Source organism: Athalia rosae, chromosome 3, assembly GCF_917208135.1.
Source record: "Athalia rosae chromosome 3, iyAthRosa1.1, whole genome shotgun sequence".
Taxonomy (NCBI): domain Eukaryota; kingdom Metazoa; phylum Arthropoda; class Insecta; order Hymenoptera; family Athaliidae; genus Athalia; species Athalia rosae.
The window spans coordinates 20765614-20783230 of NC_064028.1; the positions used below are offsets into that span (position 1 = coordinate 20765614).

Consider the following 17617-nt stretch of genomic DNA (forward strand, 5'->3'; position numbering starts at 1 on the left):
TGGCCGCCCGATATCTATTCACTTTCACGATTCCATCGATCGGTAAATCAGCCGCGACCGCGTACACCTATACCACGTCGAACTGCATCGATCGGTTGATTTTGAAAAGCTATATATATATACATATAAATGACTCTCTTGACCGTAGAAAATTCACGAAAATCTTCGTTGAATTTTTCATCACGCTAACGTTTGATACAAATTATCCAACTGTTAGAAATACCGCGTTCGCGATCAGATTCGCGGTTTACCCGACGTACCGACACGTATAGTTACCGTACGTGTTCGCACCGGCATGTACGGGGTGCTCGTGTAATTTTGTACGCACAATAATAAAATTCATTCCCCGCGGACGGCCAATTTCCAATATGAAACCGCACAAACCGCACAGACACCCGTTCCGCGCCTCGTTTCATCGCGTGTCGATGTTACACTACCGGAATTTACAAATCATGCGATTCAATTTTCACTTTTTATTCTGGCAAATCTATTTCTCCGTATCTACCCGATATATGAATTATAAATGTACATATTTAATATCTCCAGCGTTGCTTCTCTCTCTTATTTTATCTATACAACGCTCCAATATCTCCATCTCGATAAATGCCTGTGCAGCGACGACGCGCGATTATACTTTGTCGAAAAAAAGGTGAAACAAAAACGGGGAATTTTCTTTCGGTTTTCTATTTTTGTTCCACTTCGTTCGTTTACTTAACGTGAATGTTATCGGTCGTGTGCAATGCAGATATATTATACGTGTACATCGAAACGATTGTCGGTGACGTTTGAAAAAATGTTGGTACAGGTTCAAAATGTGCCGATGCGATATTTGTCCCCTCGCGTACAATGTGTTTCTAGAAAAATGCGAATGAATAAAATGAGAGGAAAGAAAAAGAGAGAAAAAAAAAAAAATTGATTCAGCTAATAGCGGCAGCTGTTTCTCTATGCCGTTACCGCTGTTAATGTGCTGTTGCTACTGCCGCTGCATCGGTGAAAGACAAACTTCTGATAAGCGATAACGAGTTTTAAGCCCAGTCGTTATATTGTGTTGCCGAGTGCGCGAGTAGCCTAGCCACCCAGTAAATTGATCAGCCACTTCGTTGCTCTTTTATCTTCCATTTTTCTACTTCTTGATTCCCTCGGTTCTGCGCCTGTTCATTGCTAAAAGAGAAAAAACCAACCGCCGAAAGTGGTCCATCGTCGCCAGGATCGGTGCATTCCATAGCGAATACGATACTCCGTGACAATCTCTGTGCAACAAAGGACGGAACTGGATTGAAAAAAAAAAAAAAACAACATTTAAACACAAAGTGACGCCGGTATAGTTTGTTAAAAATTTTGTGGACTTGAAAGGAGTGCAATTGAAAAATATCCGGGATCTGCACCGCTCGGTTTCCTATTCAAATCGTTCAATAGCATCGTCAGAAATGTCACAGTGACTGGTGTTTATCGTGTCGAGTGTTTGAGATAAAAGAAAACTTTCTTTGTTTTTGATCCAGTGGAACAAATTTGATTTTGATGATGCACGAAGACGATTACAGGATTGAATACAAGAGAGGAGTTCAAGGTGAAAAAATGGAATCGATTTTTCCTTCGTCTCGTTGTATTTTATTGATTTTTAATTCAGATTGTGAGTACCGAAGATTTTTGGGTTGGATGTTGCTTATTGGATGAAAAAAGATGAAGAGTCCGAGAAAGAGGGTTTCAGTTGTTTAAATTAAGATGAAGAAATAGTTATCCGCAATATAAACGACGGTTTTATTATGTGTTATATGTACGTACTTGGAGCAAAGTCACTTGGCAACGATCAACCGTTCGAAAACCTTGTTGTACTCGATCGGTGAACACGTATTAATGAATACTAGACGTTACTATATCGCGACCGATTCAATTTACGTAAGTCCTTAGATTCTTGATATTCTGGTATTTATAAAATCAGAATACACTGCGCAAAACGATTGAAAGATCTGCACTTGAATTTTTACCCCGAAAAAGACTCATTTTCAAACGAGTGCTACTCCGTCAAGAATAACCGGATCGCCATTGAAAAAATCTACTTTCGAAGCTCGAAACTTCCCCTTCAAACCTCCCCTCTTTGCACTTTACGTGCCGTTGTTTTTCGACGAATTATCCGTGTTCGAATCGTCGACTGCACTTTGCAACCCTTTTAGGCCGTCTCCATGTACTTGGTGATCAAAAAACGATCAAGATCGCAAAAAGGAGAGCGATAGAAGTCGGAAGGGGAAGTTTCTGGGTCCAAGACCCCCGTAACGCCATCTTGGTGCGATGCCTCGTCAAAAAATCGTACGATTCTTTGGCCAACGCTCCAGAGAAAAGTTGTGCAAAAAAGACGGGGTAGCAGTTTTTCATAGCAATTCGTTAATTCTTGACGCAGATACGTTTATTGAAAAATGGATCATTTTCGGGGGAAAAATGGGGGTGGTTTTTCGTATCTATCGGGTTCGAGAGTTCGTACGACGAATATGCACAGTGTCTTTGATTTAGAAAGGGGGGAAAAGAATCTAACGAATGAACGGTATTTTGAAACGGATAATGACTTCATTTTTATCACAACCTTATACGTATACTATGGACATGTATTTTTTGCATACGCCAGATCGACGGCAAAAGCAGCGTAAGATACGTCGTCGTAATAATAAGTGTGAGTTTGCAACGACGCGTCGTAGGTAAGAGTGTGCGTGACTTTATACACAATGTCGATGACATTTACATGCGTATTAGATAGGGAGATAGGGGATACTGCAGCACATATGTATGAGTACGCAAATTATTCATTTGACCCCGAAGTACTCCTCTCTTCATTATGTATATGAAGTATCGAGTATAATAGTTGCTATGTGAGTTTGAAGTGCAGTCGGCACAGCCTTTGGAAAGCAACAAAAAAAAAAACGACGGAATCAATCGGTCAACATCGTGGCGAACGTACTTTGATTGCCGATCGATCAGCGAAAGTCACCGATTGCATTTCTAGCGCTCGTGATAACGGACCGCGTTTGCTTTTCCGATCCCCGATTTCTCTCTAAAGAACTTCTCGGACACCGGTCATACTTATGCAAGTGCGCTAAATTGACCGTTAAAATTTTCACGCACACACACACACATGCGCGACACGCCGACGTTTGCGTGTGCGTGTGCGAACGCGGACAGCAATCGAAGCGATGAAAACGGAATATACGGAGGTTGCGATCGCGGGACCGCGTTGCGATATGAAATTCTGTCGTTTATCGCGGGTTTGACGGTCGGTTCTCCACCCCCTCCTCGGTCTCTTCGTCCGCTTGTACGTCGTTCGTGTCTCTCCTTCTCTTCGACATCGCCATTATTTTCCCCTTTCCTCTCGACGCTCGTCGACCGCCGGCGGTATATACATACCGAGACATACTTTGTCAACGGAGTGTACCGTAAGAGGGCAAATTGTGGTTACAATGTTGCACAAACGTGTACCGTCCAAGCAAGAAACATTGCCAAGATATTAGGTTTCAAAAGTTCGCTGAAATCCACCAGTATATACGCGAATGTCGTACTACCGAGTAGAGTCGCAGTTTAATGGTAAACTTTTCGCGTTTCTCGCGATCACGTTTTTCTCCCATCGTAAATAAAGACACACGCGCGTAAACACCGATTCACGGCCGATCGATAGATTCATTCGTACATCCGGCGCACGATCGCGAATACCGTACGATGTTCCGGTTCCCCGTCGCTTCTCACGCATCCCCATCGTTCGAAATATAAATTTTCCCGAACGTCGTCGATACGCGGAGAATTGTCGGGAATCGGTTCGCCGATTGCTCGCGATTCATCCATCCTCCGCCTCGCCACTGATTCCACTGCTTTCGAAGCGAACCGACTTCTGTTGGTTCCCGCCGCCGGTGGTGTTTCACCGCTACCGATGCTCGTCGTGCCCACTATGACAGTACTTCTCTTGCTACCATCGCTAACCACATCTACGCAAACACTCGTCGACTTTCGCATGTAGTCAGTAGTTTAACGTACGTTACAACTTGCACACTGTGACGATGTAAAAAGAACGCCCCTCTTCTTCATTCCCCTTCACTTCTTCACGTCCCCCATTTATTATTTTACCCAACACACGCACGCACACGCACGCACACACACATACGACCGTCTCCTCGTATCTCTCGGTCTCTACGAGACGAAGAACGCGAGGGTATCACCTATGTGCGATGCCAATCATCTCTACAAAGATCGCTGTCACATTATATACTATGTAAGTATGTATAATACCAGACATAAGTAAACGCGACACGTTTCATTTTTTAAAGCTGCCTTACACCGACCATTTTTTTTTTTTTTTTTTTTTGCTACTCCCGACGGTCTTTCGGTCGATTTTCTCGTATAAATTTTTTTTTTTTTTGTTTTTTTTCACTTTTATTCTCCTCGCCGCTATCCAAATATAGATATATATATACGTAAGGCCTGAAGAAGTTACGTTCTCATCAGAGGCTCTCATTGCACCTTCGTATCCGAAACAAGTCGCGGTTCGGTATCTCCTTCCCCTCTTCTTTTTTTTTCCCTTCCACGCTGCACGATGATGATGTCCGTGATACAGCGTGGATAATATCCTTGCCAGCGTGGAAATTGGATTCACGAATCAATTTGTACAGTCCGATGTAGCCGAGGTATGCCGAGTACGCGTACCATATTTCGTAGATCGTTCGGTGAAAAATTGTGCATCCTGCAACTGCTGGCGCTGCAGGTATGCTACCGCGTATCGAGCTTCCGTTGTAAACGCGGACGGGTGGATCGGTTTTGCATCCAGAGGGTAAAAGGAATCATTTATTTATTATTTTTTTGTTTGTTTTTTCGTTTTTTTTTTGTTTCTCTCGTCGATTGATTTCGCATGATGGCGTATTGGATATAATCGGCGCGAATTAATCGCGGATAGTTAGTCACTGACCGGTTTAAGAAGTCAGAAGAGACAGCAGCGTTGTCGCTGACTACGTTGCTGCCGGGTGCTGTTGCCCGCCGACGTTACATACGTACAGGTATTTGCCACGCGATCCTTAGGTACGTGAGTACGTACGTACGTACATAGGTATGCGGCCACGTACACATGTAAATCGAACTACCATACGTGACGAACGGTACAAGTGCGAGGATCGTGTAAGAAAAATGAGAAAAAAAAATAAAAAATAAATAAAAAAAACCAGAGAATAAGAGATGAAAAATAACTGGAAGAAAGAAGAGGCGACTAACAACACAGCCGAGGTGTATCGTCGGTGGTGAGGGAATCGCGTTTTACGATTGCGCGACGAACGGTCGGCTGTTGGTTTTTCGGTACACCGATTTTCTGCGTATACATATAATATATATATATATGTATACGTGTTGGCTTGTCCTTTGTGTCAAAGAGCATCGTATCTCCCGATAAACTCGTCGCCGTGTCCGACGTTAAATAAAATATTGACCGCAAAAATGTAACACATTGATACAGACTGCGTTGCGTTGCGCGCGTTCGGATATCGTCTGGTCAACACTTGGCGCAAAATAAACGCCAACTGATATCGATACTATACAATGTCCAGTTCGTTCTCTCGGACGTTGGCCATGCAGACGCGATTATCCGACGTGTACGTCGTGCGCGTGTAACGCGTGCCCCGAAACATATTCGCCGTGACACCGGAGATCCCGGTGTAACGACATTTTCATTTTCATTTTCATTTTCATTTTCATTTTTTTTTTTCTTTTTTTTCCTTCCCCTCTCGCATTTATTTTAAGGCTCGTGTATCGCGATCGGCTTACGTACATACATTTATTCATACCACATATTAGACGCTCGGAGTCGTACAGCGGATCCAATTAAAGCTCAACGTGCCGCAGTTGTTGTTAAGCCTTGGTTCGAAGCATCGCGTTTTGCTACGGGTGCCGAGCATCGTACCAACGGCAACGGCAACGGAATCAAGATTCAGGGTTTTCTGACGTGGCCGATGTACCTGGCGATCGAAACGATCCGCAGGACGTCCTAAACCTCGCGGTGGCCGCGAGGTCTTCGAAAATCCGAACGATCGGAGTCTAGGGTCCGAAGAAACGTCGATCGGCAGATAAAACGAGCGAGTAGAGCACACCGGGTTTTCGTATCCAATGTCGTCGGATATACAATGTCAGATTTAATCGTCTTTTTTTTTTATTTTTTTTTTTTTTATCGATAAGCCCGAGTGCAGAATTTATCGGCGATTAAAGATCGCTCTTATCCTTCGGATCTCGCCTTGATAGGCTAGGCGTGATCTTCTCACGGCGAAAAAAAAAAAAAAAATTCTCAAGGAAAATTAGCGAACGCGTCGTCGATCGAGATCGAGATCGAAATCGAGATCGATCGACGACGCGATAGGGCACTCGTCCACTCGAACGCTTTACAATGTGCACAAAATATTATGCCGCACACCAACGTGACGATCGTCCGGCTTCGTATAGGTGAAAAATATATACGAGTGCGTGTATAATTAACGGCACTCGATACCGGCGTGACTTGTTTGTGACGTGAATTGGCCACGGCTACCGCGGAATCTTCGGCGCCGACTCCTTCTGTGCACCAGAAAATCCGTACGCGATACGATTGAGCGACGCTCTTCGCACCCCGAAGAATATTTTTACATCAATTTTTCCCCCGGTAACGCATCGGATGTTTTCCGTACTCGTTGGAAAACGTGCTTTTACCGCGACGGTCCCGGTAGCGGCGAAACGGAGGAGCCTTCCGGATGATTATTTTTTTTTTTCTCTTCCTCCCAGGGGAAGTCGGAGGCAGCGTCGCCTCCCCATGGAACGTGAGATGCGGGTAGCAAAAAACAAAATAAAAAAATAAAATAGACGTACACACGTGGATATTTTGCGAATGTCATGTGTGCTCGAGTTGGCACTTGTCACGGCCACGCGAGGTCGAAGAGGAAAGAGGAGTAGGGGGCGGAGTAGGAGTTTATAATGTTGGGTGAGGAGGAGGAGGAGGAGGAGGAGGAGGAGAACAGTGGGGATTGGGGGGGAGGGGGGGAAAATTGAGGGGGGAAATCACGCAGATAGCAACACACATGTGTATCTTAATAGCCGCGGCTCGACGCGGTGCTAAGCGCTCACTCCCGGTAGATATCGTGGTCGCAAATAACCTGCAACGCGCCGCTCCCAGCCAAGAAGAAGTAAGCAGACGTGCACCACTGAGCAGACATTGTATAGCAAAACGGACGTATATACGTGTGTCTCGGCAATCTATCTTTTGCCGTATGGGTTGCTTGAGATTGCAACTCTTACTCCGCTACGGTGATACACTCGCACACGCGCACACGCACGCGCACACAGACACGCGAGTGTGCGTGATTCGTATAGCGAAGCGAATAATAAGAATGATAATAAGAAGAAGAAGAATGAGAATGAGAAGAGACCGGGAAAAGGCTGGCAGCCAAGAGAGCTCGTGAAGGCATTTGCACGTCGCGGGACTCACTGTATAACTCTGCATTTGTACCGATCAAACAAACCGTACAATGTTGCCTCGATACACCCCCCTTTTATCTCGTATCGTATCGCCGCATCGCTCGCGCAACAAATTAAAATAGATAAATTTTACGACGGACTCCGATTATTCGGAAAATTGTCGGCGAACGAGACCGGTCGCTGCAATAGGGGCACATAATTCGCTTTCCGCCAGTTCGGAATGCATATTTTCAACGGAGATAAAGTAGCGGTAGCGGAACGTCGAAATACATACAAATTAAATAATAAAACGAGTAAGACGACGACGCACGGCGGCGGCAACGGCAGCGGCGCTACTTCAAACGTTCGTGAAAGTATCGGGGGGTACAATGAGGTGTCATTACACGATATCGGCGAAAATTAGCTTTGTATCCGTATACACCATTGCTTCTTCCTTAAAAGAAACATCCTCGCGTGACGTTCGACATTTACAACGGGTAGTGGCGGCATAAGGCATACACATAACGGGCATTTCACCATTTTCTTTCACACGTCATAATTCCCTTTTTAACTTCCCTTTGAATCGTCGAATGAAAAAAGAGCCGTTCATCCCCGAACCCCCCCCCCCGACTCCTGTCGCTCCGTTTTTCGCGCGCCCGAGGCTCCCCGAGGACGCGGAGAGCCTAGAGAACCGCCCCGATATCCTATTCCGAAATGCCATTTTCGAAGAAAGCGGAGAGCCTGAATACGCGAAAATTCTCATTCCTTTTTTTTTTTTTTCCACGCAGATACTGCGGTGACCGATACACCGACCGTTTCCATGTTTGAATATATAGGTATATATATATATATTACGTTACGCAGCTACTACCGCAGTAGCAGCAACGGGCACACGTGTGTAATGCCATGTTACATTACGGCGACCTCCAGCGATTTCCTTGACGATTACCAACCAGCTGCAAAACTCGTCGTCGTCGTCGTCTGATGTAAGTGTAACTTCCAACAACGTTGCGTTGCAAATACGATTACGAGGTGTGGTGTGTACGGCGGCAATTTATTTTGCTTTATACGAACACCTCGTCGCCGATAAGAAACTGGAAGAGCAAAAAATTAGCAACGGCTGAGAGACAGGTATAATTCTATTGGCGTGCTTCCGATGTTGGTTAATCGAAACGGCGATTTGAGAAAAAAAGGACCGCGCTTCGAACATCACTTTCCACACATTGTATACATAGTATATACATGCTACGGATTATTAAACTCCAGTTGAAACGTCACGAGTCTCGACGATTCGCTGGATAACCGCGACGACCGTAAAGATCAAGGTTAAAAAAATCGAGCCTCGCCAATAAAAACTCTGTTGTAGGTATTTGTTCTCTCGCGAGTTATATTTTTTTTTTTTTTTATTTTTTTTTTTTCACTCGCGAACAACTTCATCCACTTTTTGCGATTCGACGGACGGATATATGTGTGTATACATATATAACGCTGATAACCGCCCGTCTGTTCGCTAAAATTTGCCAAAGTTTATTCAATCCGTGTAATTACGTCAATCCGTTACGAATGCTGATCGAATTTGAAGAGGGTTTTTTCACTTTTTTTCTTCTTCTTCTCTCTCTTTCTCTCTCTCTCTCTCTCTCTCTTTCTCCTTATCGGGCATTGACCAATGTGCGATAAAACGGATTCCAATTCCTCTCGGAGTACGTATATCTGCGAATCGGTCGTTCTCTCTTCCAATCACCCTCCTACCTACAGATAAGTCCTGAGTAAACCGAAAAGAAAGAGAGAGAAAAAATTTCTACCAACGAATTAGAAATGAATGAAGGGAATGAATCGGCGAAGAAAATGAATGAAGCATCGAGTTTAACGTAGCCCGGGCTGGAATCCCCCTAGCCGTTTAAACATCGGCGAACGTCGAATGCATCCAGCAGTTGCTAACACATGTGTGCGAAGAAAGTTGGTCCACTTCACGGCTGCGGGTAGCCGGTCGTTCGATCGATCATCGAATGCATCCGTTTGCTTTATACACGTCTAACGCGTGTATATTTCGTTGGCAAATATATACTTTCGCGGGTGTGCCCAAATTTAATCAGGAATAACCGTGAGGATCGTTTCGTTCGATTTGCTCATCTTCGACTTTGAGCATTTCACATTTTCTCCGAATCGTCGTTGTCCCCGCGAACGTCAGTTCTTCTTGAACTTCCGAGCGAGAATAATACCGCAGAGAAGAAGACGAAGAACAAGAAGAAGAAGAAGAAGAAGAAGAAGAAGAAGAAGGAGAAGAATAAGAATAAGAAGCGAAGATCTCGAGGCTCTCCAAGGCCGCTGGAAGGTCGTGAACCCCTCGACCGATTATTTGCATATGCGAATATATCCACATTATTCTCGCGGCGTGTTGTACAAGTATGTAGACATTGCGATCCGCTTTTAAACGCGCTACCTATATATCTCCTCTCGTTTATAGCTCCTGCATTTTCTTCGTCTTCTCCTTCTCCATTTTCCTTCCGATGTTTAACCCTGCAGTCGCCGTATTCGCCTCGCTAACGCGGTGACGGTGAAATTAACGAAATTGGAAATCGATCTTTGGTAACGGAGACGAGGTTGAAGTGACGGAGGTTCGTTGTTAGTTTGCGGAGCCATCGCGCAAGGTCCTCATCGAATTGGTACAGCCTTATAACCGCGCGATTGCGCGATTTCCGAATTCCAAAAAAACTACCCTTTTTCACCTTCTCCCACCTCCTTCCCCATTTTTCATAGATCCTCGAAGCTGCGAAAAAAAAAAAAAAAAAAAAAAAAAAAAACGCTGGGAGTTCCTTGCGAAAATCATCAAAAATTAACTCGTTTGCAAAACCTCGTCTCTCGCGTCGCCTCCTGGCACGCGAAAATCTCGCAATTATTATCACCATTCCACGTCACGGGTCGCGGCGGGCCGCACCGTTGCACTTTACGGAGAGGGACACCATAATCGGCCAATTTCCCTTCTCACCGCACGCGCCGCTTATATATATATAGTTGCAATCCTACGTTGCACATGATGGAAAGAAGGTGGGGAAAGGAGCAGCTGTTTCCTTTTATACATATTTTATAAGGACCGACGCGGTACGATCAAGTGCACGGTATTATGCGTGTAATGTTGGCCTCTTATTTCTTCTTTTGTGCAATAAGTTCTCCTTTTATCCTCCCCCCCCCCCCCCCCCCCCCCCCCCGTTAGGACGTGACGCAACGTCTCTTTGGGGTCGTACCAGCCCATCCCGGCGGATCGAGTCTCCGTCGAGAAATTAGATAAAACGGATGAAAAATCGAGCGATTGATTATTTTCCGATTTCCGATATCGCCTCGAAACCCCAGGTTCTAATCTGTCCGCAACTAATGCCTCTACCAGGGAGATTACGGAGCCTTCCAACCTCCGTTTGCAACAGAAAATTTGCAACTTTTCCTTACCGGCCGTGCGCGCGATTAGATGCGATACGTATAATAGCGGGGGTGCGGGTGGTTCGTGCGGACGGACATACGTATAAATAGATCAATATCGGAATTACCTTAGAGGTTTTACAAGCGTATGCGAGCGACACGTGCATGTACACGGAATATGTTTTACACGGTATCGAGTCGCGCTGCGTGCCTAACTAAAGTGCATAAAGAGAGAGGGGGGGAGGGGGGGAGGGAGGGAGGACGCGGACGGTGAATACGTGTGTGCATCGGTGACGAGTCGGAGAGGAAGGGAGGATATAATATCCCCACTTTTCACTCTTTCAAAGTTGATACCAGTCAGCCGGTGCACACCGCGCGTACGTGCGTACGCACACGCGCACACACACGTGTACCGCGATGCACCGGAGCTTACGCGTCTAAAAAGAGAGACGGACGGGCGAGGGCAGAGGGATGAGGGATGAGGGGAGGGGGTTTTGGGGTGGGGTGGGGTGGGGCCGGAGATGCGGATCGCTCGCGAAATAAAATCGTCGGCAAACACGTCGCGCGTTTTCAAAAGACGCGAAGACACCGCGCTTACGGAAAAGATAGGGAGTTATGTGGATACGTGGGAAATAATGAAGTACGTATACGACGTTTGCGTTCGGACGGATAGAGAGGAGGAGCGGTGGTAGAGTGGCGCGCGGACGAGCGAATCGTCGGGGTCGGTAGCGACTGCTTCGCTGCACCGAAGTGCATACTGTAAGTAGAAGAATGAGGGAACGGGAGTGACGTGGGGAATCGGTGTGTGCGCGCGGGGCGCACGGAGAGATAGATATGTACGCGAGTGTTGAACGGCAGCATCGCGATATCGGCGAACGCGGTTTTCTGTGTTAGTCGGAGGTGTTGGTGAGAGAGTCGGTCGGTCGGTCGGTCGGTTGGTCGGTTGGTCGGTCGGTCGGTTGGTTTCAATCGTAAAACCGCTGCCTCTGGGTACCCGAGGCGCACCAGACGCGACTGCGAGGCTCGGGGGTGTGTTGGTGCGGTCCGCGGCTGTGTGGTCGGTCGTCGTTCAAGTCCGGCGCTGATCCTGTAGCCCTCTCCCTTCCTCTTCCTCTTCTACAACGTCCGAGCGTTCGCCGTCCACACTCTGCCGCATGCATTTCGCTGCGGCGTGCCTCGTACGAGTTCGGTGTGCGGTCTGTCTCGTTCTTTCTTTATACGCCTGATTCGTCCGTAAGTCCGTCTCGTAGCGTCTGTGTGATACCGCGCGCGACTCAAACCTCCACCCGAGTCACCCGAGTCCCGAACAGCCTCTGAAAACCGAATAGTACGAAGTACGAAGTACGAACCTCACGGCTACGGTAGTGAGTTACCGACTGCATGGAAGCGCGCATCGGAGGTTCGCAACTCACGCCTCGATCGCGAAACCCATGCTGCCTCTGTTGCTGCCGCTGCTGCTGCCGCTGCTTAAGACACTGCAGTTTGATACGGCTACCGTTTCTCCTCGCACCGATTCGCACCCACGCCCGCGATTTTTTTCCATCAATTTTCGCACGAAGAAACATCATTGTTTTTTTTTTTTTTCCAACGATTTTTCACCGTCACCGACGATCCTTGTGCGGAAAACATTTTGTTCTCGTAATATCGTCCTTCGTTTTTTTTCGAATTTTTTTCGCGTTCGTTCCGAAGGGCGAGATCGGTATCACCGTTGGAATCGCATCCGCGTTTCGTCGTCGAACGTGCGAATTGTTTTATCGGGCATCGGAAAAAAATTGAGACATCGTGATACCCGCCGCTGCAGTTGCGGCTGCACTTCTTCCGTCCCGTGTAACACATTGTACTAAGTGCACACGCGGCAACATTGTTGCGGGCTAATTATAAACGCGTAACACGATTTTAAAACACGCAATCTACGTAACCAAATAATTCGGAGATTATTCCGTACTCGGATTAATAAAAATCATGTGATAAGGAGCACGTGATTACGAATGAGATTTCGAATTCGACAAAATTTTGTAAACCAGAAAATAGTGGTGTGTTTAAATCTGAAAAATATACGTGCGTTCGTACTGCGTAATTTTTGAATTTGAACTCGACACCGATTGCGGTGCCGTTTGCGATTTGAAAATTTGTCATTCCTTCGAAATTTTCTCGTCGTTTTGTGATGAAATTACAAAATCAACTGTAGCAGCAACAGAAGCAGCAGCAGCAGCAGCTGGAAGCAATGGGAATTGGATAATCGAGTGATCGGATGTCGCGTTTGGATATTTGGTTTTTTCTACAACTCCAGTTCGATTTTGATAAAAGTTTCTTTTTTTTTTTCACTTCTGTTTTCATCCTCGGACATCAGATGGTTGGATAGACACGGAGAAGGATCGAGAGCTCGTGTGAAGAATAAAGAAATGAAGAAAGAGGAAGAATGTGATACTTTTGGTGACGAATACGACCGTTTCAAAGTAAGGAATATACTTTAGGTCGGAAAACGAGGGTTCTTGGTTTTTCGAACCACTTTTGTACCTGTTCTCCGCTCTTTAATTTTTAAAATACCTTCGAGATACGCATGCGCCGGTAAAAGCCCGCCGAGACGCACCGCGAGGCGCGCGAGTTTTCGAAGAGAAACTAAAATCCGCTCGTTGTCGGTTCGAGTCAACTGCGGAGATCCAGTACCGAGAGAGAAAGAGAGAGAGAGAAATAAAACACAGCGACTAAAAAGAACAAAAAAAAAAACCGCCCCCCTTTTATGTCGAGTAATTCATCCGGAAGTAATTTGGGGATCGGAGGATGCGCCAGGATCAGGTTCATAACCGCGAATTGAAAGGAAAGCCGACGCTGCTGCCGTTGCCCGACGCTGCCTATGCCTCTTTTCATCGTTCTCGAACAAATAATTTTGTTCTCATTTAATTACATGGAAAAAAATTACGTCTTCGATGTTCACTCGTCGTCTGCGATGTGGACGAATCGATCGAATCGCTTGATTTCGCGACGACTGTTTTTACCAACGAAATTTCCTCGGTTGAAATTTTACTCCGGATCGTTTGACGCGATTCGGCATACCTCGTATGTACACGCCGTGCAGTGTAACGTTTTGGTGCTTCTTTACTCGACGCGGAACTTCTAACATCGGAGCGCACACGTCGCGGTGTGCCGTACAGCGTAGGAAATGTGTGTTGGAAATCGCGTCCACCCGCGGGTCGAGGTTCTCCGGTATTTGCATGAAAGCTATAAAATTATTTGCATTATTCGCACAGCTATTGCACTTTTATACCCGGAGTCATCAAAGCGCGTGCTATTCCTTTTCTCGAATCTCTCTCAATTTTTTTTCCACCTCTCGCTCCCTCTTACTTCCCTCATTTCTCTCGATGGTCCGCAATTTTTACCACGTGGTATTTATAGGGACAAAATAATAAAATCGGCAAATTTTCGTCGGTTCTGACGGAGTGTAAAATCGTCCGATTTTTTCGTTCTCGTTCCCTCTCGCCGTGTAAGACGGGGGGCGGGGGGGGCGAGGGAGGGAGGGGTGACGAAAAAAATCAAAATCACAACGAATCAAAATATTAAGAAAAAAGCGTAAATAAAATTGAAAAAAAAAATAAGATGAGAAACTGAAAAAAATGCAATGACGTCTCAAGCGCGCGATAAGTTTATCGCCCGTTGACTGCGCTTTTAAATTCGCCGACGCTCTCTCAAGGCTGCGAGTTATATTTGCAAATACATGTATGTGTGTCGTGCACGTATACGTCTAATATGTAGAGATGGATACTATGCATAAGTGAACGTTATACATACCTCGTCGAACGATTAATATCAGGATTTAACGTATCTGCAACATCTTTACCCCTAAACGTATAACGCGAGGATTCCAGAACGTTATTTGCCTCGTAAAACCTGATGAAAAAAAAAAAATGTTGTTAACAGAGTCGATCCTCTCCTTTTCAGATCACTACATCAGGATGAAGATCCAGCTGCCTCGGAACGATCGAACGGCTCGGGCAGCAACGGCAGCAAAAGTAGCGACAGCGATAGGACGCCATCGATGATCTAAAATTTTTTTCATCTAAAATCGATATACTCTGTACAAGTGAAAAAAAGTGGTTTGTACGAAAGAATTATAAAATTGAAAATAAAAAAAATTACAATAATACCGAGTAAACGAAAAAAGTTAAAACTAAAGAATCAAAAGAGCAAAAAACAAATCTGTGTTAACGCAATTGGTGGCAATTGACTGAAAGAAGATCGAATAGACTGTCGATAAAAGAAATTAAAAATAAAAATAAAAAAAAAACTTAAAAAAAGAAGTAAAAATCAAAATCATAATGGATCAAAACGACAACATTTTAGCGGGTCAAATGGATTCCAACGCTTCGTCGTCGAACGCAGCGCTGAGTCCACGTACACCACCGAATTGTGCGCGTTGTAGAAATCATAGACTAAAAATAGCACTCAAGGGACACAAGAGATACTGCAAATACCGTAGCTGTAATTGCGAGAAGTGTAGGTTGACCGCGGAACGGCAAAGAGTTATGGCGCTGCAAACTGCACTCAGAAGGGCGCAGGCCCAGGACGAAGCCAGGGTTCGGGGCCCGGAAGAAGTTAGTTTTTCCTTGTTCCTTAGGGAGAAACGAAATCGAAAATCAAAAAAAAAAAAAATGAACGGCCGGAGAAAAGCCGCTGATACATTTTGTCCCGATTGAACGAGCCGATCGGTTCCTCCGTCGAAATTAACTTCAGGGGGGGGGAGGGAAATATATATTCTTATCCAAAAAAAACCGGATCTCACCTTGATCGGTATCTACCCTCACACGATTATTAGCGTTGGCCTTTTTCTACTTCCTCGCGGTGTTTTTCTCCGGACAATGAGCGTCTTTTCTCCACCGTTTAAAAAAAAACGACACGGTGATCTTAACGCATCTATTCCTAGCAGGTGGACCCACGTTCGGTGGTAGTTGAAGGTGATCGTTTGATATCAGTTCCTCAACCTGCTGAAAGAATTAGTTTAGAAGGTAGTTGTGACAGTAGCAGCGGAGGTTCGCCAGCGAGTAATCACGACAGTAACGGCGGACACAGCGGGATCGGTGGACCGATCGTTACGATACCAACGTCCCAGAAATTGCCGCCTATCTACCCCCACGCGGCTGCAGCGGCTTACCTACCCCAACGACGAAACGGTGAGTGAACAAAAGCAGAATCATCAGAATCGTTCGGTTTTCCTCACCCTCGCTATATGCGGAATCTTATTTTCCGCCATTATTCGGTTCGGAGTCCGAATGAAAAATCCAAAATACTCGGTCCGAAGTTCATCGAATCTTTTGTTCGAACGTCCGTATCGTCGCCAACGGAGAATTTGGCCTACACCTAATAACTACCTGTTGCTCGCGGCGGCGGCGGTAACGAAACCGTGCGGATCCCATTCATGGAACGAAGCGGCGGCAAAGTAACCCCAACCCCGACCCCCGACCTCACCTCTTGACTCCGATTCGACCCCGTCACTCGGAATAAAGCAAATAAGGAGAACGGCGACGGTTGTTAACGATGGAGAGAGAAAAAAAAAAAAGGTCACGTACAATAGAAGCGTTTGATGCCGAATCTGTACACGCATCCGCATCGATCTGGGTGGTACTGACGAATTGCAATAATGTTTTCTCGCGTTCATAATAAACCGTTTGAATAAGTTTCATTGTTCGCGACTGAGAATTGATATATCATCTCTTCGTTATTGCTATTGTAATTAATAGCCGTTAATCGCTATCGCTCGCGTGTATATGTACGTTAAATATTGTATATATTTACATATAGGTAATATTCACTGGAACGAACCGTACATCCCCACGCCGTGTACGTACATATCCAGTTCAGCAATTACGTACACACATGCGATGATGTTTCTCTGAAAGTCTGCGGTGCGCTTAAATCCAATGAACGATACGTTATTTATGTGTACAGAAATTGAAAAAAGAATCTATATGTGCATATATACACACGAGATACGTTCGGAGTTACGAATGAAACTGATCTACGCACAGTCCGTTGAAAGAATGCTTTTTTTCTCAATCTCATTTTTCCGAAATCACATTCCTCGTATTTCTGAGGATGTGATAATGATAAACTGCAATACCTAATCAAGGGAGCGATCTTTATCGTATTTTAATCTCTTTGTCGTTCTTCGAATATCATTGTTAATAAAAACTCACAGTTATGCGAAGAAATCCCCATGGGTATCCAGAAACGAAGCTAGCCAAGGGTGATTATGATGGCGGTTATACCGGGGCTCTAAAGTTTCCGGGTTTTACGAGTTTTCATTGCGCGCCATTGACTTCGACTCTATTTAATAACCGGCTATACAGTCGTAGGTAGCTATGCACCGAGAAAAATTCGAACATTAGCGAAGATTTAAACAAAAAAAATTTATATATGTATAATATGATACGGAATAAATCGCAATACAAAAAAAAATAAAAAATAAAAAATCTTTAAATAAATAAGTAAAAGACGGATATTTGGGCTGAAATATTAATCACCTCTAGTCACATTTAGACAGCGTACAATGTCCCTAAGGCCGCTCGATGCAAGAATCACGGTAATATATAGAACATAATAATTAATACCTGCAATTCGTTGTGCTATAATACTAATTTAGATACGCGCGCCGGTTATCCACATACACGGCTAACTATGTACCCATTATATATCGAAGATTAATTGCTTCGGAGGCTATATACCTTGCCCATATACATCGCAGCGATCGGCCGTCGCTAAGCAAATCTCATTCCGAATT

At 45.2% G+C, this 17617-nt stretch overlaps 1 protein-coding gene across 12 annotated transcripts in view; it reads left to right on the plus strand.

The window, feature by feature from the left end:
• The first annotated feature begins 1428 nt into the window (after positions 1–1428).
• Positions 1429–17617, plus strand: part of LOC105689658 (protein doublesex) — a 41959-nt gene continuing 25770 nt past the window's right edge. The window contains exons 1-4 of one of the 12 annotated variants that reach the window (XM_048653195.1): positions 11404–11604; positions 13196–13301; positions 14782–15434; positions 15764–16010. In XM_048653195.1, coding sequence (XP_048509152.1) covers positions 15159–15434; positions 15764–16010 — 523 coding nt within the window. In that variant the 5' untranslated portion in view covers positions 11404–11604; positions 13196–13301; positions 14782–15158. Of the gene's footprint in view, positions 1568–4093; positions 4247–11403; positions 11605–11624; positions 13302–14781; positions 15435–15763; positions 16011–17617 lie in introns of those variants that run through there. The other 11 variants (XM_048653190.1, XM_048653191.1, XM_048653192.1 and 8 more) reach the window with 11 other exon arrangements.